The 18,163-nt window shown below is 32.7% G+C and overlaps 1 protein-coding gene across 4 annotated transcripts; it reads left to right on the top strand.

Moving 5' to 3' along the window:
* LOC109832630 (programmed cell death protein 2-like) lies at window positions 7,260–18,115 on the top strand. Of its 4 annotated transcripts, none has more exons than XM_020400010.1 (8): window positions 7,260–7,368; window positions 7,464–7,563; window positions 11,578–11,661; window positions 12,995–13,092; window positions 13,188–13,516; window positions 13,697–13,928; window positions 15,296–15,500; window positions 17,886–18,115. In XM_020400010.1, the coding sequence occupies exons 2-8, from the start codon at window positions 7,471–7,473 to the stop codon at window positions 17,970–17,972; spliced, it is 1,128 nt and encodes a 375-aa protein (XP_020255599.1). In that variant the 5' UTR covers window positions 7,260–7,368; window positions 7,464–7,470; the 3' UTR covers window positions 17,973–18,115. The 4 variants fall into 4 exon arrangements, with proteins under 4 accessions (XP_020255599.1, XP_020255598.1, XP_020255600.1 ...); XM_020400009.1 differs by having other exon boundaries at window positions 13,694–13,928; XM_020400011.1 differs by lacking the exon at window positions 17,886–18,115 and adding an exon at window positions 15,575–16,448 and having other exon boundaries at window positions 13,694–13,928.

Raw genomic sequence — 18,163 nt, 5'->3', positions numbered from 1 at the left:
GTTAACGTTAGTTCCAGGTGTTGTGGGGTCAGTTCTAACAGTTATCGTGTTAGTTCTATCTCCAGCGAACACAAGTTCTATTGTAAGTATTGGTTCTGTTACCTTTGTTAGTTCTAACTTAGTTAACGTTAGTTCCAACTGTTGTGGGGTCAGTTCTAATAGTTATCGTGTTAGTTCTACCTCTAGGGAACACAAGTTCTAATATAAGTGTTGGTTTTGTTGCCTTAGTTAGTTCTAGCTTAGTTAACGTTAGTTCCAGCTGTTGTGTGGTTAGTTCTAACTGTTATCGTGTTAGTTCTAACATGATATGTGTTAGTTCTAACTGTGTTAGGTCTAATAACAACATCTCCTCCTGTTCTGATTCGAATCATGGTATCAACACATAAAAGAGTACCTTACAACAAGAAGAATTGATAATAACAGAGATAACTGCATACATAAACACAATAATCTGCCTTCCTGGTACTGCCAATACAAAAAACAAATCAACAAACCAGTACAAACCTCCACCAAAGTAACAAATACAACAACATAATACCAACCAAATTAATACCGTCATCAGCCTGCAAATGTCTAAAATCCCAAACAAATGAGAGAAATTTCTGATAGAATATAGCATTTGAGGGGGGGGGGGATTACAAAAGATATGAGCAGAATATGCTCAACATGAGACTTTTAAATAGAAAATTACAATACACATCTTAAATCTCAAACAAAGGAGAGAACTTTATGATAGAATATAACATTTGATAGAATATAGCATTTGAGGGGAAAAGATTACAAAAGATATGAGCAGAATATGCTCAACATGAGACTTTTAAATAGAAAATCACAAGACACGGCTTAAATAAACAAGGACACGAAGTAAACGAGCAATTGAGAGATTTTTCTAGATGGAACTGATAAAAAATTTAAAAACAGACAAAAGATTTGAGCTGTAGAACCATAACTTGGGAGCTTTATTAGACGATCAATCCCCTCAAATGAGAGATAAAAGACCCCAAATTGGACACAAAGAGACAAAATTACAACCAAATTCAAGGTGAGTTAGAACTAACACGTTGTGAGTTAGGATTAACACAGGAGCCTAAGAGCCATGAATTAGAACTAGAACTAACACGTGGTGGGGTAGAACTAACATGCGGTGAGTTAGGACTAACACACAGTGATCAAGATATCATGTTGATATAATACTTCTATTTAACTGATTTTACCTCTCTGACTGATTAAGGGCAAACTCATAGAAGAACCTCTCAGCATCAGGTGCTTGCAAAATTGAATCATTTGAAGAACTGGAAGCTGATGATTCAGTACTACTAAACAAGATACTACTACCAAAAACACATGCCAAAACAGCCCTTAATGGGGAAAGCTTAGCGGCCTTAGCCAAGTGTTTTACTATATTCAGCTAAAGAGGGTAAAGGTGGTTTCCCGGGGATGTAGAAAATGAACTATGCAGACTCCCCTTGCACAATGGAACTTTATTCTACAAGCTTGCCTTTGAAAAAGTAGGTAAAACAGGGATGCAAGCCAACCCATGACCAGACCTTGGAGGATAAACAGGCGGTACACAAGCTGATATAACTTCGTCAGTACTTCCTCGCTCAAAAACAAGACGAGTTCGGTGTCGGCGGCCTCGACATCGACTGCCCCAGCGTCGGCTGTGTCCGCATTGCTGGGGCGGAAGGCCTCCGCGGTGAGGGCGGCGGCGTGCTGGATGTCGCAGGGGGAGGCGGCAACGACGATGAGAAAGGAGATGAGAGCGTTGGGTTTGAGGGATTGAGGAGAGTAATGGAGAACTAACATAGTTATTGCAAACGATAGAGGAAAAGGGGGGGGGGATTTCCCTCAATTTCTTTCATCAGTTCACATTTAATTGGACTTGACTATCTAAGCGTTTGGGGAAGAAGGAGAATGGCAATTTCGGGTTCTTTTCAAAATACAATCGATATTTTGTATACCGCTGACGTGGAGGGGGCTTGAAATATTAAACGGTACTTTTGGGGGCTTATCCACACGGGGCAAAATACAAGGAGCCTCGTCACATAAAGTTTCTGCTTTTGGGGCATCGACACAATTTTTCCTAAATTGTTTCTAAAAATAAATCCCCTTGAGTTTTTTTTCCTTTCAAAAATCGATCCATTTTGTCTTAATCCAATCTCTAAATAATCGGGGTTGCCAACCCTAACTATTTAGTGCATTGAATGTTAGGATTTAGGATTATAATTGGGGGTTTACAACATCCTAAATAGTCGGGTTGGCAACCCCGACTATTTAGGAATCGTATTAAAGTAAAATGAGTCTATTTTTGTAAATAAAACTCAATGGGGTCTATTTTTAGAAAAAAATATATGAATGGGTTTATTTAGAAAATTTCTTCAACTGATATTTAACATTACAACTAGTTGAGATGCACGTGCAATGCATGTGGTTGAATATCATGATTATTTAAATTGATAAAAACTAGAGTAAAAATAAAAAAATAATTTTTTTGGGAGATTGATCATCAACTCAAAAATCTCTCTCTCAAATAAAATATTGTCATTGTTTCCTTCAACCCAGACTGTGGTCGCGTGATGTACTATTTGTGTGTTATAAACATATTAATCTAGTACAACATCTCTATTTATTAGTATCTTGAAGTCTTCAAAAAATTGGTGATCATTCAATTCGCGAATGAATTTGCATATAAATTTACTTGTAATACGTCCATTAAACTTTTAGTTGTGGTTTGACTCATATTCACGTTAACTTTTAGTTATCATTTTATTTATATTTATATTATTTAATATTCTTATTTAATTTTATAGCTCATTCTCTGTATCATAGAAGTAAAACTACAAGTATGAAGAATTATTTTCTTGTAAAATTAGAACAGAGAGATTATAATATATTTCGCCATGTGTTCTAAATATAAAAATTTTTTCTTTCTTTGATGCATGGTCCCTATCAAATCTTATCTCAAACGATGTGAATAAAACATATTATTATAACTCACTTGCCTAGGGCGATTGTATTGTATATAGGACATATAGCTCGTCTGGAATATCCACATTTACTAAGTGGATTTTATTGTTGTGTGATCAACATGTTAGAGGCTCGTCTTCAAACTTTTTGGCTCTATAAAAGATATAAGAAATTTAGAGTGCATATCTTATATATCATAAAAAACATATTGGTTCATGAAGAATTTTCCCTAATAACGATATTATTACAACGATGTTACTATTTAGTATTAAATTAATTTTATTATATAAGATTATATGACCTTTTTAGTAAATTATAAAGTATATATATGAAACCTCGATGCTTATAGCCACTAGTTGGGCTCCATAAAATAGGTTAACTTTACATTGTAGTTTGCTATTTGTAGTACTGTTGGCAATGCTATTACCTTTCATCTTTATCTTAGTATTCACACTTTTCTGATGTAAGTTCTCTTTTGCTCATCACTCAATTGGTTATATTTAGTTTTTATAATATTAGAGATTAGAATATTCTCTTCTGTTTAAAAAGTATTGACATGATTTATTTAAAAAATATATGCATATAGTAGCAATAGTATATACTTCAGACAACTCAAACATTAGCTTGAAGACATTTAAAGTGAGGTTATTTCTACTCTAGAATGGTGATATGATGATTACATAGTCCAAAAGTCAAAGAACAAATTTCTACAAAGAAAAAGTAATTTAATATGTCAAATTAAGAACTAATTTGTAAAATATACATGCGTAGTGTAGATAGCTATAGAAAGTAAGGTATACATCTTCATAAAAATTTCATAGTGAGTGACCAACTACAATCATCTTAATTTAAGCATAAATAATTATTATTTTAGTTAATAATTTGATATGCGTAACTATAAAATAAAGTTTAAGCAAAAAATAGGAATTGAGATTGTATTATACTATAGGTAAATAAATAAATATTATTAGAGATCCTCTTTATATTAAATTTAAAAGTAATAATTTAAATTATTAAGCACCAAATATTAGCTCATGTGAGAAAGTAAAGTAATCTATGATCTATATACATATATAGTCAATCAATCAAACGTGTTAAAATTATGATGACCACAGTCAAAATTATATGGTGGTTCATATTAAATATAATTAATAAAATATAGCATATTAAAGTCAAAATCTTTTTAACCAATATATAGATTGTCTGAAAATTTTTGCGTATATAAACTATACCGCCTAGGAATAATGATATTCACACTTAGCTATGGTTTAATAATCTTAATAACGACTTACTTTTCAATATCATGATTAATTGACGTATCTATGCATTACACTGAAAACACAATACAAATTTAGAAAACTACAAAATAAACACCTACAAAAAGTTTAAAAATTATAAAAAACACCCTAAAAATTTATAATTTACAAATGCACAAAACTATTAAACATTACATTAAAATCAAAGAATTACAAAAAAATTATTGAAAATTTTCAAACTTTGGAGGGATAATTTGAAATGTATTAAACTTTAAAGAATTTTTTTATAAATTTTAAATTTAATAGATTTTTAATTAGTTATGTTCATTTTAAAAAAGTTATGGGTAATATTGACCATGAAAAGTTTTTCCTAAACATATACTTTTAAAGGGTGTATGACATTTTTTGTAAAATTTTAATTTTCTAAGGGGCTGTAAGTAATTTTGCATATTCATTTTAGTGTCTATAGGTTAGATATTCCCATGGTGTTTTTTTGTAAATTATGAATTTTAGGGGTTTTTTATAAATTTTTAAACTTATAGACCTTTTCTACATATTGTAAATTCTTTGTAGACTATTTATAATTCCTATGCTTTCAATCTACTAATAAGTTTGAAATTCTTAGGATGTTTTTTATAAATTTTGAATTTTAAAGGTTTGTTTGTAATTTTTTAAATTTAAGGGTGTTTTCTATAAATTATAAATTATGTATGAGATATTTATAATTCCTATATTTTTAATGTACTGTTACGTTGGAAATTATCAGGATTTTATATAAAATTTTATAATTTTGAGGGTTTTATTTTATAAATTTGTAAAATGTTCAGAGTGTGTATTGCAAATTCCATAAATTTTTGGGTGTTGTTTGTGTTATTTGTAGGTTTTTAGGGTGTTGTTGCAATTTTTAAAACTTACAAGATATTTCCTCTCAAGTCAATTTTTTGTTAGTTTCTAGCTTGCATATGTTTTTAGATTTCTCACTGAATTAAAATAAGTAAAATTTATAATTTTTAAGATACTTTAATAAAAATTTGAATTTATAGGGGTGTTTTTGCAATTTAAAAACTTAGAGGATATTTTTACAAAGTCTAAAATTTTTTAGGTGGTGGCTAGCATATGTTTCTACGAACTGAAATAAGTAAAGGAAATGAATTATATAAAACGTGTATCTTTTATTCAATAACATATTAAGTCTCATTATGAATGAGATAAATCATTTAGTTACCAATGCAAAGAAGATATGATAATTAGAATAGATTAGGATAATAATATAATATTAAAAAGAGGTAAGGGTAATATTGACCGTAGAAAGATTTTTCCGAACTCGTACTTTTAAAGTTCTCATGATGTTTTTTTGTAAATTATTAATTTTAGAGGTTTTTTATAATTTTTTAAACTTATAGGCATTTTCTACATGTTGTAAATTTTTTATAAACTATTTATAATTTCTATGCTTTTAATTTACTAATAAGTTTGAAATTCTCAGGGTGTTTTTTGTAAGTTTTAAATTTTAAAGGTTTGTTTATAATTTTTAAAACTTTAAGGATATTTTCTATAAATTATAAATTATGTAGGGGATATTTATAATTCCTATATTTTAAATGTACTGTTATGTTAGAAATTATCAGGATTTTTGTAAATTTTATAATTTTGAGAGTTTTATTTTGTAATTTGTAAAAAGTTTAGTGTGTGTATTGCAAGTTCCATAAATTTTCGGAGGTTGTTTGTGTTATTTGTAGGTTTTTATTGTGTTTATAGGTTTGGAAATTTCAAGGTGTATTTTTATAAATTTTGAATTTTTAGGGGTGTTTTTATAATTTTTAAAAAATACAAGATATTTTCTCCAAAATAAAAAAACTTTCAGTTTCTAGCTTGCATATGTTTTTCTGATTTCCAACTGAATTAAAATAAGTAAAATTTATAATTTTTAAGATGCTTTAATAAAATTTTAAATTTGTAGGAGTATTTTTGCAATTTAAAAACTTAGAGAATATTTTTTACAAAGTCCAAAAACTTTTAGGTGTTGGTTAACATATGTTTTTTAGATTTCTCTGCGAACTGAAATAAGTGAATGATTTGAGCTCGTACGTCGTTCACCGCCGTTCGCCGCCTCGAGCTCGTACGTCGTTCACCGCCGCCGCCGTTCGCCGTTCTCCGCCTCGAGCTCATACGTCGTTCTCGAGCTCAAACGCCCGCTTCGCGACCATCGTTCTCCACCGTGATTTCCCCACGATTGACGTTATTTTCATTTAATTCTCATACAACAGAGCTCCTTTGGGAAAGTGACAATCCAGATCGATCGAGTTGTGATGCTTGGATCAGTTGCTGGAGAGTATGCCCTTCTTCCTCAAAGCAAAAGTCGACCTCCACGCAACCTTGAAATTGAGTTCCAGTGGTCGAATAGAGCAATAAACGAGGAAAATTCATCGTGAGGTATTTGATATCCTCTCTGTAATTTGTTAAAGAATTGGATCAGTTCTGTAGTTTTTGCTCTTTCGTTTGCTTTCTTCTTGTATTATTGTAAATAGTCAGCAGAGAATTCATCTACTTGCTTGTTTGTGATGAATCATTCTTTATTTTTTTTTTCTCTCTTAAACGGTTGGCAAGGATAAAGTGTGCAGAGAGCCCGCATCTTGTGAAATGTGAATGAAATTTGAGTTTATGGATGAAATGTGAATGAAATTAAGTTTATGGATTCATGTGAATGAAATTATGGATGTGAAATGTGAATTCTTAGTCCATCTCAGAGCAAGAGAATTGCCCCCATTGGAACAATTTTACCCAATTTGTCTCAATTTATCCCATTGGGTAAAATTACCCCATTGGAACAATTTTACCCAATTTGCCCCAAATTACACCAATGAATAACCCCCCAAAGAGAGAATTGAGGCGAAGAGATCTAGTTGCTTGGCTTTAGATTTTATCTATTTATTATTTGTTTGTTTTGCTTTACAGCAACAATAATGTATAATAACCGGTTCATAAATGGATCCCATCTTCTACCCAAACCGAACCCGTTAACACTAACGACGCACCTTTTTTTTTTTACACGACGGCCCACTCAAAACCTAAAACCCTACCCTGAAAGCTCCCACGCTCAATATCCATCAATAATCGACAATATTTTCTTTCGCCCTAATTCCAGGTGCAAGTCTCTTTAATTTCACGTGAAATCGTCTCATCGAAGTGATCGCCTTGCCCTAATCTTCGATTAATTTTCTCACTGTTTAATTTCTGTAGGTGAGAGATGGGTGAAGTTATGTTGGGGATGCCGGGGCCCTGGGCCGAGGATTACCTCGAAGCATCCGATCATTACACCACCAAAATTGGGGGATTGCCTGTACGTGAAATCCAAAATATGAGCAATTCAGTGGCTTTTGAGAGGAATTTTGCGTTTGATTTTATATAAATTAGTACATTTTCATTAAGGTTGTGTTTGGATTCGAGGATTTGATTTCAAATTCCGGAATTGAATTCTGAAATTTGAAATCCAGAATTTCAAAATTCAATTCATTCGTTTGGGAAACATCCAAATTTGAATTCCAGAATTCAATTTGAAATTTATGTTTGGCAAACTTTAGAATTTCAATTTTAAAATTTTTAATTGAGCTGTTTGTCAACTAGTAGCATTCTAATTTCTAAACTAAAATTGTAACTCGAAGATAATTTAGAAATAAGATAATCAATTTACGTAAGGTTTGCATCGAAATTGGTGGAAATAAATGCTTCAAATAGTATATCATATATCCAACTAACATTACATATAGATAAAGAAAAATCTCTTAGGGATCTAAAACATGAAACCCTACATGGGACAAGTGAGGTGTCGGTCTCTATCCCATGATGCACTATTCATGAACAGTACATCATGGGATAGGGAGCCGGCACCTCACATGTCCCATGTTTTTTGGGTCCCTGTAGCACCACCCATAGATAAAATACCTTAAAATTTTAAAGGCAGTAATGTCAACCTAATAATCATCATAAAAATGACCGAAATTATTCATCAATAAACTTTGTAAACTCATCCACCACTAACTAAAACAATAAATAAATTAGAAACTTCAAATATTGCATATAACAATTTAACAAACTAAAGATCCAAAATATTCAACAAATACAAACCAACAAAAGTTAATATTTCTCTATTACACAGTGTCATGCTTAAGTTGCTCTCGCACTAATTTCTTTAAAACTTTTACATCTGATTCAAATGAGAGTTTCTTTCTAATACTTATACACTTTTACTTTGTATTTCTCATTGTAGTTTTCTCCCCTCGGTTCAGGAAGTTCTACTTTGCGAGGTCTTGAATCACCTGAAACAATAACAAGAAGACCAAATCAGCTTCATTCTTAAAGACCGTGCAGACATGCAACATAAAAGAAATCATGTTCTATTTAGATTGCTAGGAATCACATTCTATTTCAAAATCCAAAATGTTGCTACGGAGGATTGTTGTAGACCGTTTATGTTATTTTTGAAATCAAACTGTATGGAAAATTAAATGTGTTCAAGTGTTGACAAGAACTAGAAACAAACACATGTGGAGAGTTCAATTTAAGCCATCTCAAGGATGATGAAACCATGTAGTTTCCATACAAAATGCTTGTACTGAAAGGGCATATATTTCAGCTTGAATAAATAGAAATTTTTAGTCGAGATAGCTGAGACAATGATGTTCAAACATTTGATATGCACCAACTAAAACTACCAAAACAAAAGCATCAATGCAAACGGAAAGTTAATTAGCTATTTTTTTACCTTAGTCTGAGTTTTCAAGACATAGCATAATCTAATCTAACTTTTGATTATTTGGAAGTAACTTCAACATTCGGAAATCATGTGCAAAACCATCAATAAATCTCTTAATCTCTCTTAAAAATTAATGTGGAAGAATACCCCTCACTTTAGATACCATGACATAAATCTTCTTGCAATCGGCTTTTGGTGGGTTCATACTCACCAAATACTCCTTAAGCATCTCACCAACATCACTTATTGTATATGTTAAAGGGTCTCTCTTGAACTTCTTATTGGATTTGGAAGTTGAAGATTTTGAAACCCCTCTGCTAGAGCTCTCCCTTTTATTCGCACCTTCCATATTCATAGCTGCAATACAATCATCAATTTGCTCTGCACCTTCGCTGGTTGCTCTTTCAATGCCCACTAAAACACATATATCGTCCCCGTTCTCAATAGCTTTGTTTGGATATGCCTTGACATCTGAATTTACCTATGCAAGCATGAGAAAATTCAAAAGCCTAGTGAGACAAAATCATAAAGACTTGAAAGAAGATGGATATAAGAAAACTCATGACACTAATACTACAAATAAACAAGACTAAGAACCAAAATCCAATATTCAGTGGGTATCAAAAACATAGATGTGAATGACTAGAATTTGTGCTTCATCTGTATTCAGACTGAGCATGCTTCTGCAAATGGCATATGAAGGTGTCTTGTACTGTTTTCTACATGCAAACTCTAAGACGTGAAGGGGAGAAATGCAACTTACCCATAGAAAATTACATGTACTCGCTGCATTTTAACAATAACTAGAAGGCATAATCAAAAGTGGTAACCCAAGCATCACTAAGCAACCATCCAGTTTGCCCATTTTCTAGAGATACTTGTACACTAAGTTGGAATATGTGTTGACAGCTGATTATTATGAAGCTGAAGGGACACACAAGAGAACAAATTAAATACATATGTCGTAAATATTCAACATACTTCACAATACTTGGTCCAATCTACCAAGTCCTCAATGGTAATTACTACCATTTTCTTATCATCGTCCCATCTGAACTTGGTTTTTGTATGTATTTCAGTGATGATGGCATAGTGTCTCTTCCAAAGTTTCACCCTATTCCTTACGTGATCCACCGTGACAGACAACCCAATTTGGATTTTAACTCATCAACAACAGCTTGGTAAGCTTGAGGCTTCTAATCCCCCTCACCTTTATTGCCTTAGTTTAGTTGATTGTAAAACATGGCCGTCAGTATCGTATCTATTTGCGAATTCCAAGTAAGATAACTTCTTTTCCTACCTCCTTGTGTAGGAGGCAAAATCTCTTTACCTTTTCTACTTGTTACCTTAAGAAGACGGAAGTCATATTAGTAGAAATTATAATATCAGTCTACAGTAGTGAAGAAAATTAAAATGGTACATAACTAAACATTAATCATGTTTTAATTTCACTATTTACACATTTAAAAGTTAGTTAACTCAAGTTTCAGTTCATAATGAAGACTTAAGAGATTGATTAAGGCTAATGTGTTACCAATACTGATAAGATGCACTAATGCATGCAAATTTGATTTGATCCTAAAGTAGCTGAAGTGTTGCCGTCATATATTATAAAGTGGTGTATTTTACTACATTCTAAGCATAGAAAAAGCTTTTATCACCAAAGTAAGTGTATTTCATGTCAAGCAAGTTGATGGCGAAGTCATATAAGCTTGAGCTTTGTTACAGCGACGCAAAATATGAGACCAACAGAGGGGGACAGGTGAGGTGTCCCCCTCGCCAGCTCATTATGCAATAGGAGGGGGACACCTCACTTGTCCCCCATGTTGGTCCCATATTTTGAGTCCTAGGGGAATTTTTCTATAAGCTTTTGAAATAAGTATGCTAATTATGACAAAGTAATAAAATTGTGATAAACTAACCTTAAGAGACGCTCCAAATGCTGGCTTGCCAAAACTACAATCAACATTAACATTTACTATTTATCAACAATTCGGAATTTACAAGCTCAAACATCCTCCAATATCGTGAATTTCATTATATCAGGCATAATCATAACACAATCAGTGCTAATATAAGCTATTTGTGCCAGTATGCAGTATGTTACCCGTTCCATAGATATCCCACTAAATTCAGTTCCCACATTATCTGACTTGGCCATAGTCTAAAACAATAATAATCAATCATAACAGTATCTAAAACCTTCCTAAATTTCTAGAATATGAAAATATTCAAGGCAACAATCAATCTCAATTTCAAGAATATGAAAATATCCAAGGCAACTATCAATCAAGATCACATACGGTAACTCTCATCACATGGCAGTTACTTGCATCCGTAGTTGGTAATATGTGGACTGTGTCAGTATGTTTCTTGTCGATGCCATTCTTATCCATGCAGCATTGATCTGCTTGGAAACCCCAAGTTTTTTCTTCCTCTTTCCGGTCATCATAATTCACTCTTGCAATTGTTGGCATTGGCATATGCAGCTAAAGGGGCTATTGATGGCATTCATTAAAGAGTTTCGTTAATATTGTCTATATTAAATAATGTAGGTATTCTGTAATAGAATTGGTATTTTCCTCAATGAGGTTCTTGCAGGATTGGCCAACCCAAGATATGAATAGTGGGCCTGATTTTCTGAACTGTGGTTTATGTGGAGAAAAACTTTGCCTTGTTGCTCAGGTTTGTTCCAAGTCATTAAATTTAAGTGTTCTTGAGTTTCCCAAATAATTTCTTTTGTTAGATACATTCTAAGAATTTGAACTCTTTCAACGTTCAGTAGAATTGAGGATATTCAGAGTTAATAACTTAGTCTACTATTCGTTAATATAGCGATTAATTGTGAAAAATGTACGAAACCCTAAAGAAATGATCAATATTTTGGCTACAAAAATTTTGACGTATTTGTGATCCAAATTTCGTATCCATTGGTTGGTCCTGATGATTGAATATATTGATGTTGTGTGGTTTTTTGTTGAAAAGAGCTTTTGTCGTAGGTTTACAATCGACATAGTTGTAAGTTACTTGTACTTAAAGAATACTCAATCATGGCATTGAATTGGACATTGGGAAATTCAATTAGGTTTCAAAATGTTACAGAAAACCAAAAGTTTTGATTTCAAACGTCTTGACAGATATGTAAAAGGGAATTTACACCTTGATTTCCTCCTTTCAATATTCAGTTATGTCCGTATCATAAATTCAGCATTTGGGAATAATTCCATTAGGGCAAAAAGGTGCATAAAAAAGAAAAACCGGTTAAGTGCTAGGTTTTTTAAAACTGGGATAAGCAAAGCCGAAGCTTTTGGTGCACAATGCAAGATTTAGCTTAAACGGAAAGTAACGCATAATGCAAGATTTAGCTTAAATCTATGATCTATATAAGTGTTTGGACAAGCTATTGATATTTATAATTTTGTTATAAATATTAAACTATCCACGAGCAAGTCATTAAATCTTCAATGTTAGACACCTTATGAGGCTGTTTAGTAATTTAAAGAAATGTTCCTTTTGATATTTAATTATCGTTCAAGAAATGTTTAGTAAAGGAGAATGTGTGTTATTTGATTTTATCATTAGGTCTATGCTCCTATCATAATGCCAAATCTTCATACTTAAGAGCGTGTGATCTATATTGTAAATTCAGCATTTTGGGGTATTTTAATTAGGCGAAGAGGTACATAAAAAGAAAAGGAGATTAAAATTAGGTTTTTTTGAAACTCCGATATGCAAAGATAATAACTTTTGCCGGGCACAATGCAAGATGTTATAAACAACAATAAGGTGCTTATTAGTGTCAACTGACTTCTATGACCTATAAGCATTTTGGCAAGTTAAAAATATTGATAAGTTTATTACATGCCTTAAACTATGCATGAGCAAGTGGCTGAATGGTTGATTTTAAACACCATGAGGCTGGAGAGTAATTTGAAGAAATGTTTGCTTTAGTATTTTAATTGTCGTTCAAGAAATGTTTTAGCAGTGGAGTGTGTTTGTGACTTGATTTTATTATTAGGTCTATGCTCCTATCTCAATGCCAAATCTTAATGTTGAAGAGCGTGTGATCTATATCTTTGGTTGTCAGATGCCAAAATGTGGGAGCAATCCCCGTAGGTTTGTTTCTCCCTACATCTTCCTTCCCTTTTTCTTTTATCTTAGTTCTATGGTTTTAAGTTTTTAACTGAATAGAAGTCAAAAATAAATTGCAGTTGGCGTGCTATTCGAGTACAGAAATGTCGTGATGAGAAGGAAGCCATTGATACTAAAGAACCGAGGGCAGTGGAAGAAATTTCCGCTCCTATATCTAAGAGTATGTCAAACGGAGAAAATTTACTAGGATTTGGAGAAGATTTACTAGGATTTGGAGAAGATGATGAGAGTGATGATGATATTGATTTGGAGGAGCTGAGTAGGGCTTTTTCTGAAGCTGGTGCCCAGGCTTCTCTGTCCAAAATACAAATAAGGTCTGCACATCCAAGAGATGCTAGGAATTCCCTTTTGTCCAAGCCAAGATCAGTTGATGGCACCAGTAAACAAGGTACAGCTTGTCTGTTGTATGAGCCAGTAGATTTCTTCTTCTTGTAGAGAAACGACTTTGAGAGTTCTCTCTCTCTCTTCCATCTCCAGAAAAGAGTCAGATGCAGTTCATTCTTATTTTCTTTCAGTTATTGTGAAGTAAAGCACAATCATTTTTGTTGGCTTGACTTTGTTTCAGCAGTGCCTTGCTTTTATATCTATTCTCAGAAGGCACAACCCCGCAGTGATGTTAGTGTTATGTCTGCCAGTTGCTCCTCCCTTTCTATCAAAGAAAGCGAGAGCCCTGCTAAGGATAATGATGATGAAGAAAGATGGGAAGGAGAGGACTACGAGTATGATAGGGCGTTAAATGCCGACAGGACTTATTTGAAGTTCAAGAAACAATTGGATTTACAGCCACAGCAATGCTTTAGGTAGTATTTCTCTCTTTTCTAGTTTTAGATATGAGATATTCTTAGTTATGAGGTTTTATGAATTGGAATAGTTTTCTCTATATGCACAGTTGTCATCTTTATAGTTCACTATTTCACAAGTGATCTGAAATATATTTACCCAAGTGAAGCATAAAATCTACTTGAATGACAGTGAAACCGTGCAGGCTATAAAGTCAACTGTTGATCCATCCTTTTTTCCTTTGTCCTCCAGTTTCCATTATAGTAATCTGTACTTTCAGGACTTTACATCAAATGTCAGTCAAAAGTTAAAATGTTGACGGAAGATATGCTGACAGCAAAGTAACTGTATCTCACAGAAGGTTACTGCCCCCTTTATAGGCAAAGTTTTCAAGTGTTTGCTTCCAGTGAAGCAGTCATGCTTATCAGCATGAAGCAGACTGTTCAAGTGCAGTTAAATGGTTGCTTTTCTGAATTTTAAGTCAAAATTTTGTTTATGTAATGGGTAATTTGATATTGCACTTAACGCCATGGTCCTTTTTTCACTATCTGACAATCGTTTTGTTCTTGACTAGTTCCATGCAATCACTTGCTCAAGTTACACTTAAAAAGGATCTAGTTTTTAGGAGACGTGTCTAACCAGAATGGCTAATGGCATCGCCTGCTAGGACATATAATTAGGGGTGCTAAACCGTATCCGTATCCGAGAAAATATCCGTAACCGTATCCGTTAGGATGCGAATATGGTTAGGGGTGCTAAACCGTATCCGTATCCGAGAAAATATCCGTAACCGTATCCGTTAGGATGCGAATATGGTTACTCAAATCTATAACCGATAAGATATGGTTACGGATATGGTTTTGTAGTGAAATATCCATATCCGTATCCGAAATATCTGAATACATATTAGTCATACTTTTACGATAGTTTCGATTCTTAGATTATGGATTTGTGGTTAATTTTGATGATCAAAATGTCTAATCTTAACTTTTTAATTATAATGAACATATTAACAAACTCTTTTGTATCACATGAACTATGTTTTTCTCAATACTATCCAGTTTTCTCATATCTGTTTTGTATCTGCATGCATATCCGCTTATATGTCCGCATGTATATCCGTAACCGTATCCGATTTTAGTGGATATGGTTATAAATTTTTCTTACCGAGGTATATCCGTATCTGTATCCGTATCCGAGATGGGTAAGCGGATATGGATATGATAAGCATCATATCCGAGCTGTATCCGGACCGAATGCACCCCTACATATAATACATGTGACCTCTACATCTTCAACAAGTTCTCTCTACTTTGTGTTTGCAGTTTGGCTTTCAGTTATATATGAAAACTTTGTAGTCCTTTGAACATATGCTTTCTCCTTGTAGGTATTCATATGGCGGTAAGCCTCTTTTGACTACAACCAATGTGGTTCAACCTGACACCTGTAGGCTCTGTGGTTCAAGACGACATTATGAAATGCAGTTGATGTCCCCCTTATTATATTTTCTTCACGAAGCTGCGGATGGTTCATCAACTGATATCCCGGAGGAATGGAGTTGGATGACACTCATCTTATATACCTGTTCCACTGTAAGACATGACTGTTAGTTTTGATTTACAAGGAAAATTCTTAAATTCTTGAACTGTACTTGTCTTTCTACTAGGTTCATGCTATCACTTATCTAGAGGTAGTCTCTTCGTGCCAATGGTATAAGATGGTCTGGGTTCTGTCTTCTTTCCTCTGAGATTCAACATGTTCAATTGATCCCTTTACGGGCTTCCATGAGTATTTGTTGAGGTTTTGATGTTAAATGATTGCTGATGATTTGACCATCGACGTTGTCTAGGATTTACTGTTTGAAAGATGTTTAAGAGAATTAGTTAAATTAAATGTATGATAGACTCGATAATGGAGTTAACCGGAAGAAGTGATCAAAAGCTCATTAAATAAAAGACGTGGAGACAGCTTTGACTGTCTTCATTTCTCCCTTATCGTGTCCTTTCCATCAAAAAAGTAAATGTCAATATTTCCATTCTTGATTTCAGATGCCTCTTGAGGTGCAGAGAAGACTCTGTTTCAAGCACAAATAATTTGATATATCCATGTGCCAACTTGTGGTTTAAACAAATTTAACTTGGTCAGGTTGTCAACTTTCTTGAGTTGACATTACATCTTAGTCCCCTGAAATGAGATGTTGGGGAAAAAGGAAGACTGGGTATTGCATGCTGCTCGGGGTAGGCAATTGGAGAGATCATGTAAAGATTGCTAGATGGAGAGGAACTTTGGGCTTGCTAAGCAGAACATCTTTTGCTTATTATTAAGAATTTGGATACTCCGGGTATCATCTTTATATTTAAGAAAATATTGTGGCAGAGGGCAGCTATATTCAGGAAATACATCAGATTGGGGACTTCATGTTGCTTTGGGATAAAGATTTCTGTTTATACACAATCACATGATAAATCGCATGATATAGTAGACACTCTAGTACGCTAATTATACATTTAATACATTTTTGTAGTTGAATGGTTGTAACACTAGCGATCTTAGAAATATATTTCCTTACATCAGTTAGAGCATTTCATATTGTCTTTTCATCATAATTGGGGAAAAGAGATGAGAAGTAAGTGAATATCATTTAATGAGATATAGAACATTAAAGAGTAAAATCAATAAAATTTTTGACAGAAGTATTTTAGCATTTCATGTAAGGAGATGGTTTTGAAGTTTCTTATGAAGTTACAAGATAGACAACAATCTATATCTATACTACATATAAAAGAGGATTGCCTTGTCAAAACTTTTGATTTCCATTTTTGCCCTTTAAGTTTGATAATTCTCAAATACGTCCTTAATTGTAATTAATCATTCACTAATTATATATAACCTCTTATTAATTATACATTTCCTCACTTTTTCAAAACCTTTGGCCACACTATTATTTTATTATTTAATTATGTTATTTAATAGAAAAGTTGAAATTTATCCCTAATTTATCTTCACATAATATTTAAAATTCTAGAAAAATTAAAAATAACAAAAATTCATTAGGCTTATGCCGTACAACTTTGGGTTTCACCTCTTATGGAGGACAAATAAGAGGACAACATGTTACTTTACATCTTATTAGCCTTTCAAATATATGATAATAGTATGAAAAACAATTTGCATTTATTGTAATTGTAATAGTATTAATAGTATAATGATTTGAATAGTATTTTTGAATTAATAAGTTACACTGTAATTTAATAATTATACAATTTAGTAAATTATTTACTTATAGTGTAATAAACTAATTATTAAATTAAAAGATAGTTACTAATAGTATTATAATTATGCCAAGTATAATATTATTATATTTAAAAGCAAAAAAAACTATGTAATATATTATAATTATTTTTAAAATTTATGAAAATTATAATTATCCAAACTATAATTGATCATAGAGTTATTTATATACAATTTTATCGTACAATTTATTCATTTAAATAAAATTATAATTGTTCAGAACTTATATTGCTATACAAGTCATTTCATTTTTTTATAGCCAACAAAAAATTGAAAAACATAAAATAAAATAGGGATACTCTCGTAAAAAGCACGTGCACTATACTAGTGGCTCAAAATGTAGAAATGCCTCTAAAGTAGTACATGGTTAGGAAAAACACAAAAAATGGATTTTTTTTTATTAGATGGATTTATGACCAGTCATGCTTCAGTTGTTTCGATGTGTGAAGTTTTTCAGACCTTTTATATCACTTGAGCAAGGCGCTGCGAGAAGGGGGGGAAGCCTGCAAAATTATGTACTTATTGCATTAAGTAGAATGAGAGTGTGCATAAATTCTTTAACCAATGTGTGATATATAGCCCGTTTTAACTACGAGAAAGTAAGAAATAAACTTCTTATCAGCATATTTCTAATGCATTGTTAATATTTTGAATATATACCAAATCTGTAAATCTTTGTATCGCAGAGCTGCTGCCCCTCATCGTGTAAACTGAAATCTGGCAGTTGCGGCTGGGCTGTGGCGGAGGAGGCCATCATCATCCAAGATGAATAAGTTCTCCACACCAGCTTGAGGTATCTCTTGTTAAATTGTACCATTTCAAGAATGAGCTTCTTTATGCTTTTGAGTTATTGAAAATTATGCTCAGCTTCTGTGTACGACTGTTTAATTTATCTGAAATAATAGTGTTTGTTAAAGAAAAGAAATTTTGTGACCGGATAACTTTGTGTCTGAGAATGTGTTTT

The sequence above is a fragment of the Asparagus officinalis genome, chromosome 3 (assembly GCF_001876935.1).
Source record: "Asparagus officinalis chromosome 3, Aspof.V1, whole genome shotgun sequence".
In the NCBI taxonomy this organism is placed as follows: Eukaryota; Viridiplantae; Streptophyta; class Magnoliopsida; order Asparagales; family Asparagaceae; genus Asparagus; species Asparagus officinalis.
This window is presented reverse-complemented; position numbering and strand designations above follow the sequence as displayed.

Coding starts and splice junctions, on each gene's coding strand:
- LOC109832630 (XM_020400009.1), top strand. CDS start 7,471: ATGGGTGAAGTTATGTTGGGGATGCCGGGGCCCTGGGCCGAGGATTAC. Junction 11,662..12,994: donor AACTTTGCCTTGTTGCTCAG/GTTTGTTCCAAG, acceptor TTTTATTATTAG/GTCTATGCTCCTATCTCAAT. Junction 13,093..13,187: donor TGTGGGAGCAATCCCCGTAG/GTTTGTTTCTCC, acceptor AATAAATTGCAG/TTGGCGTGCTATTCGAGTAC.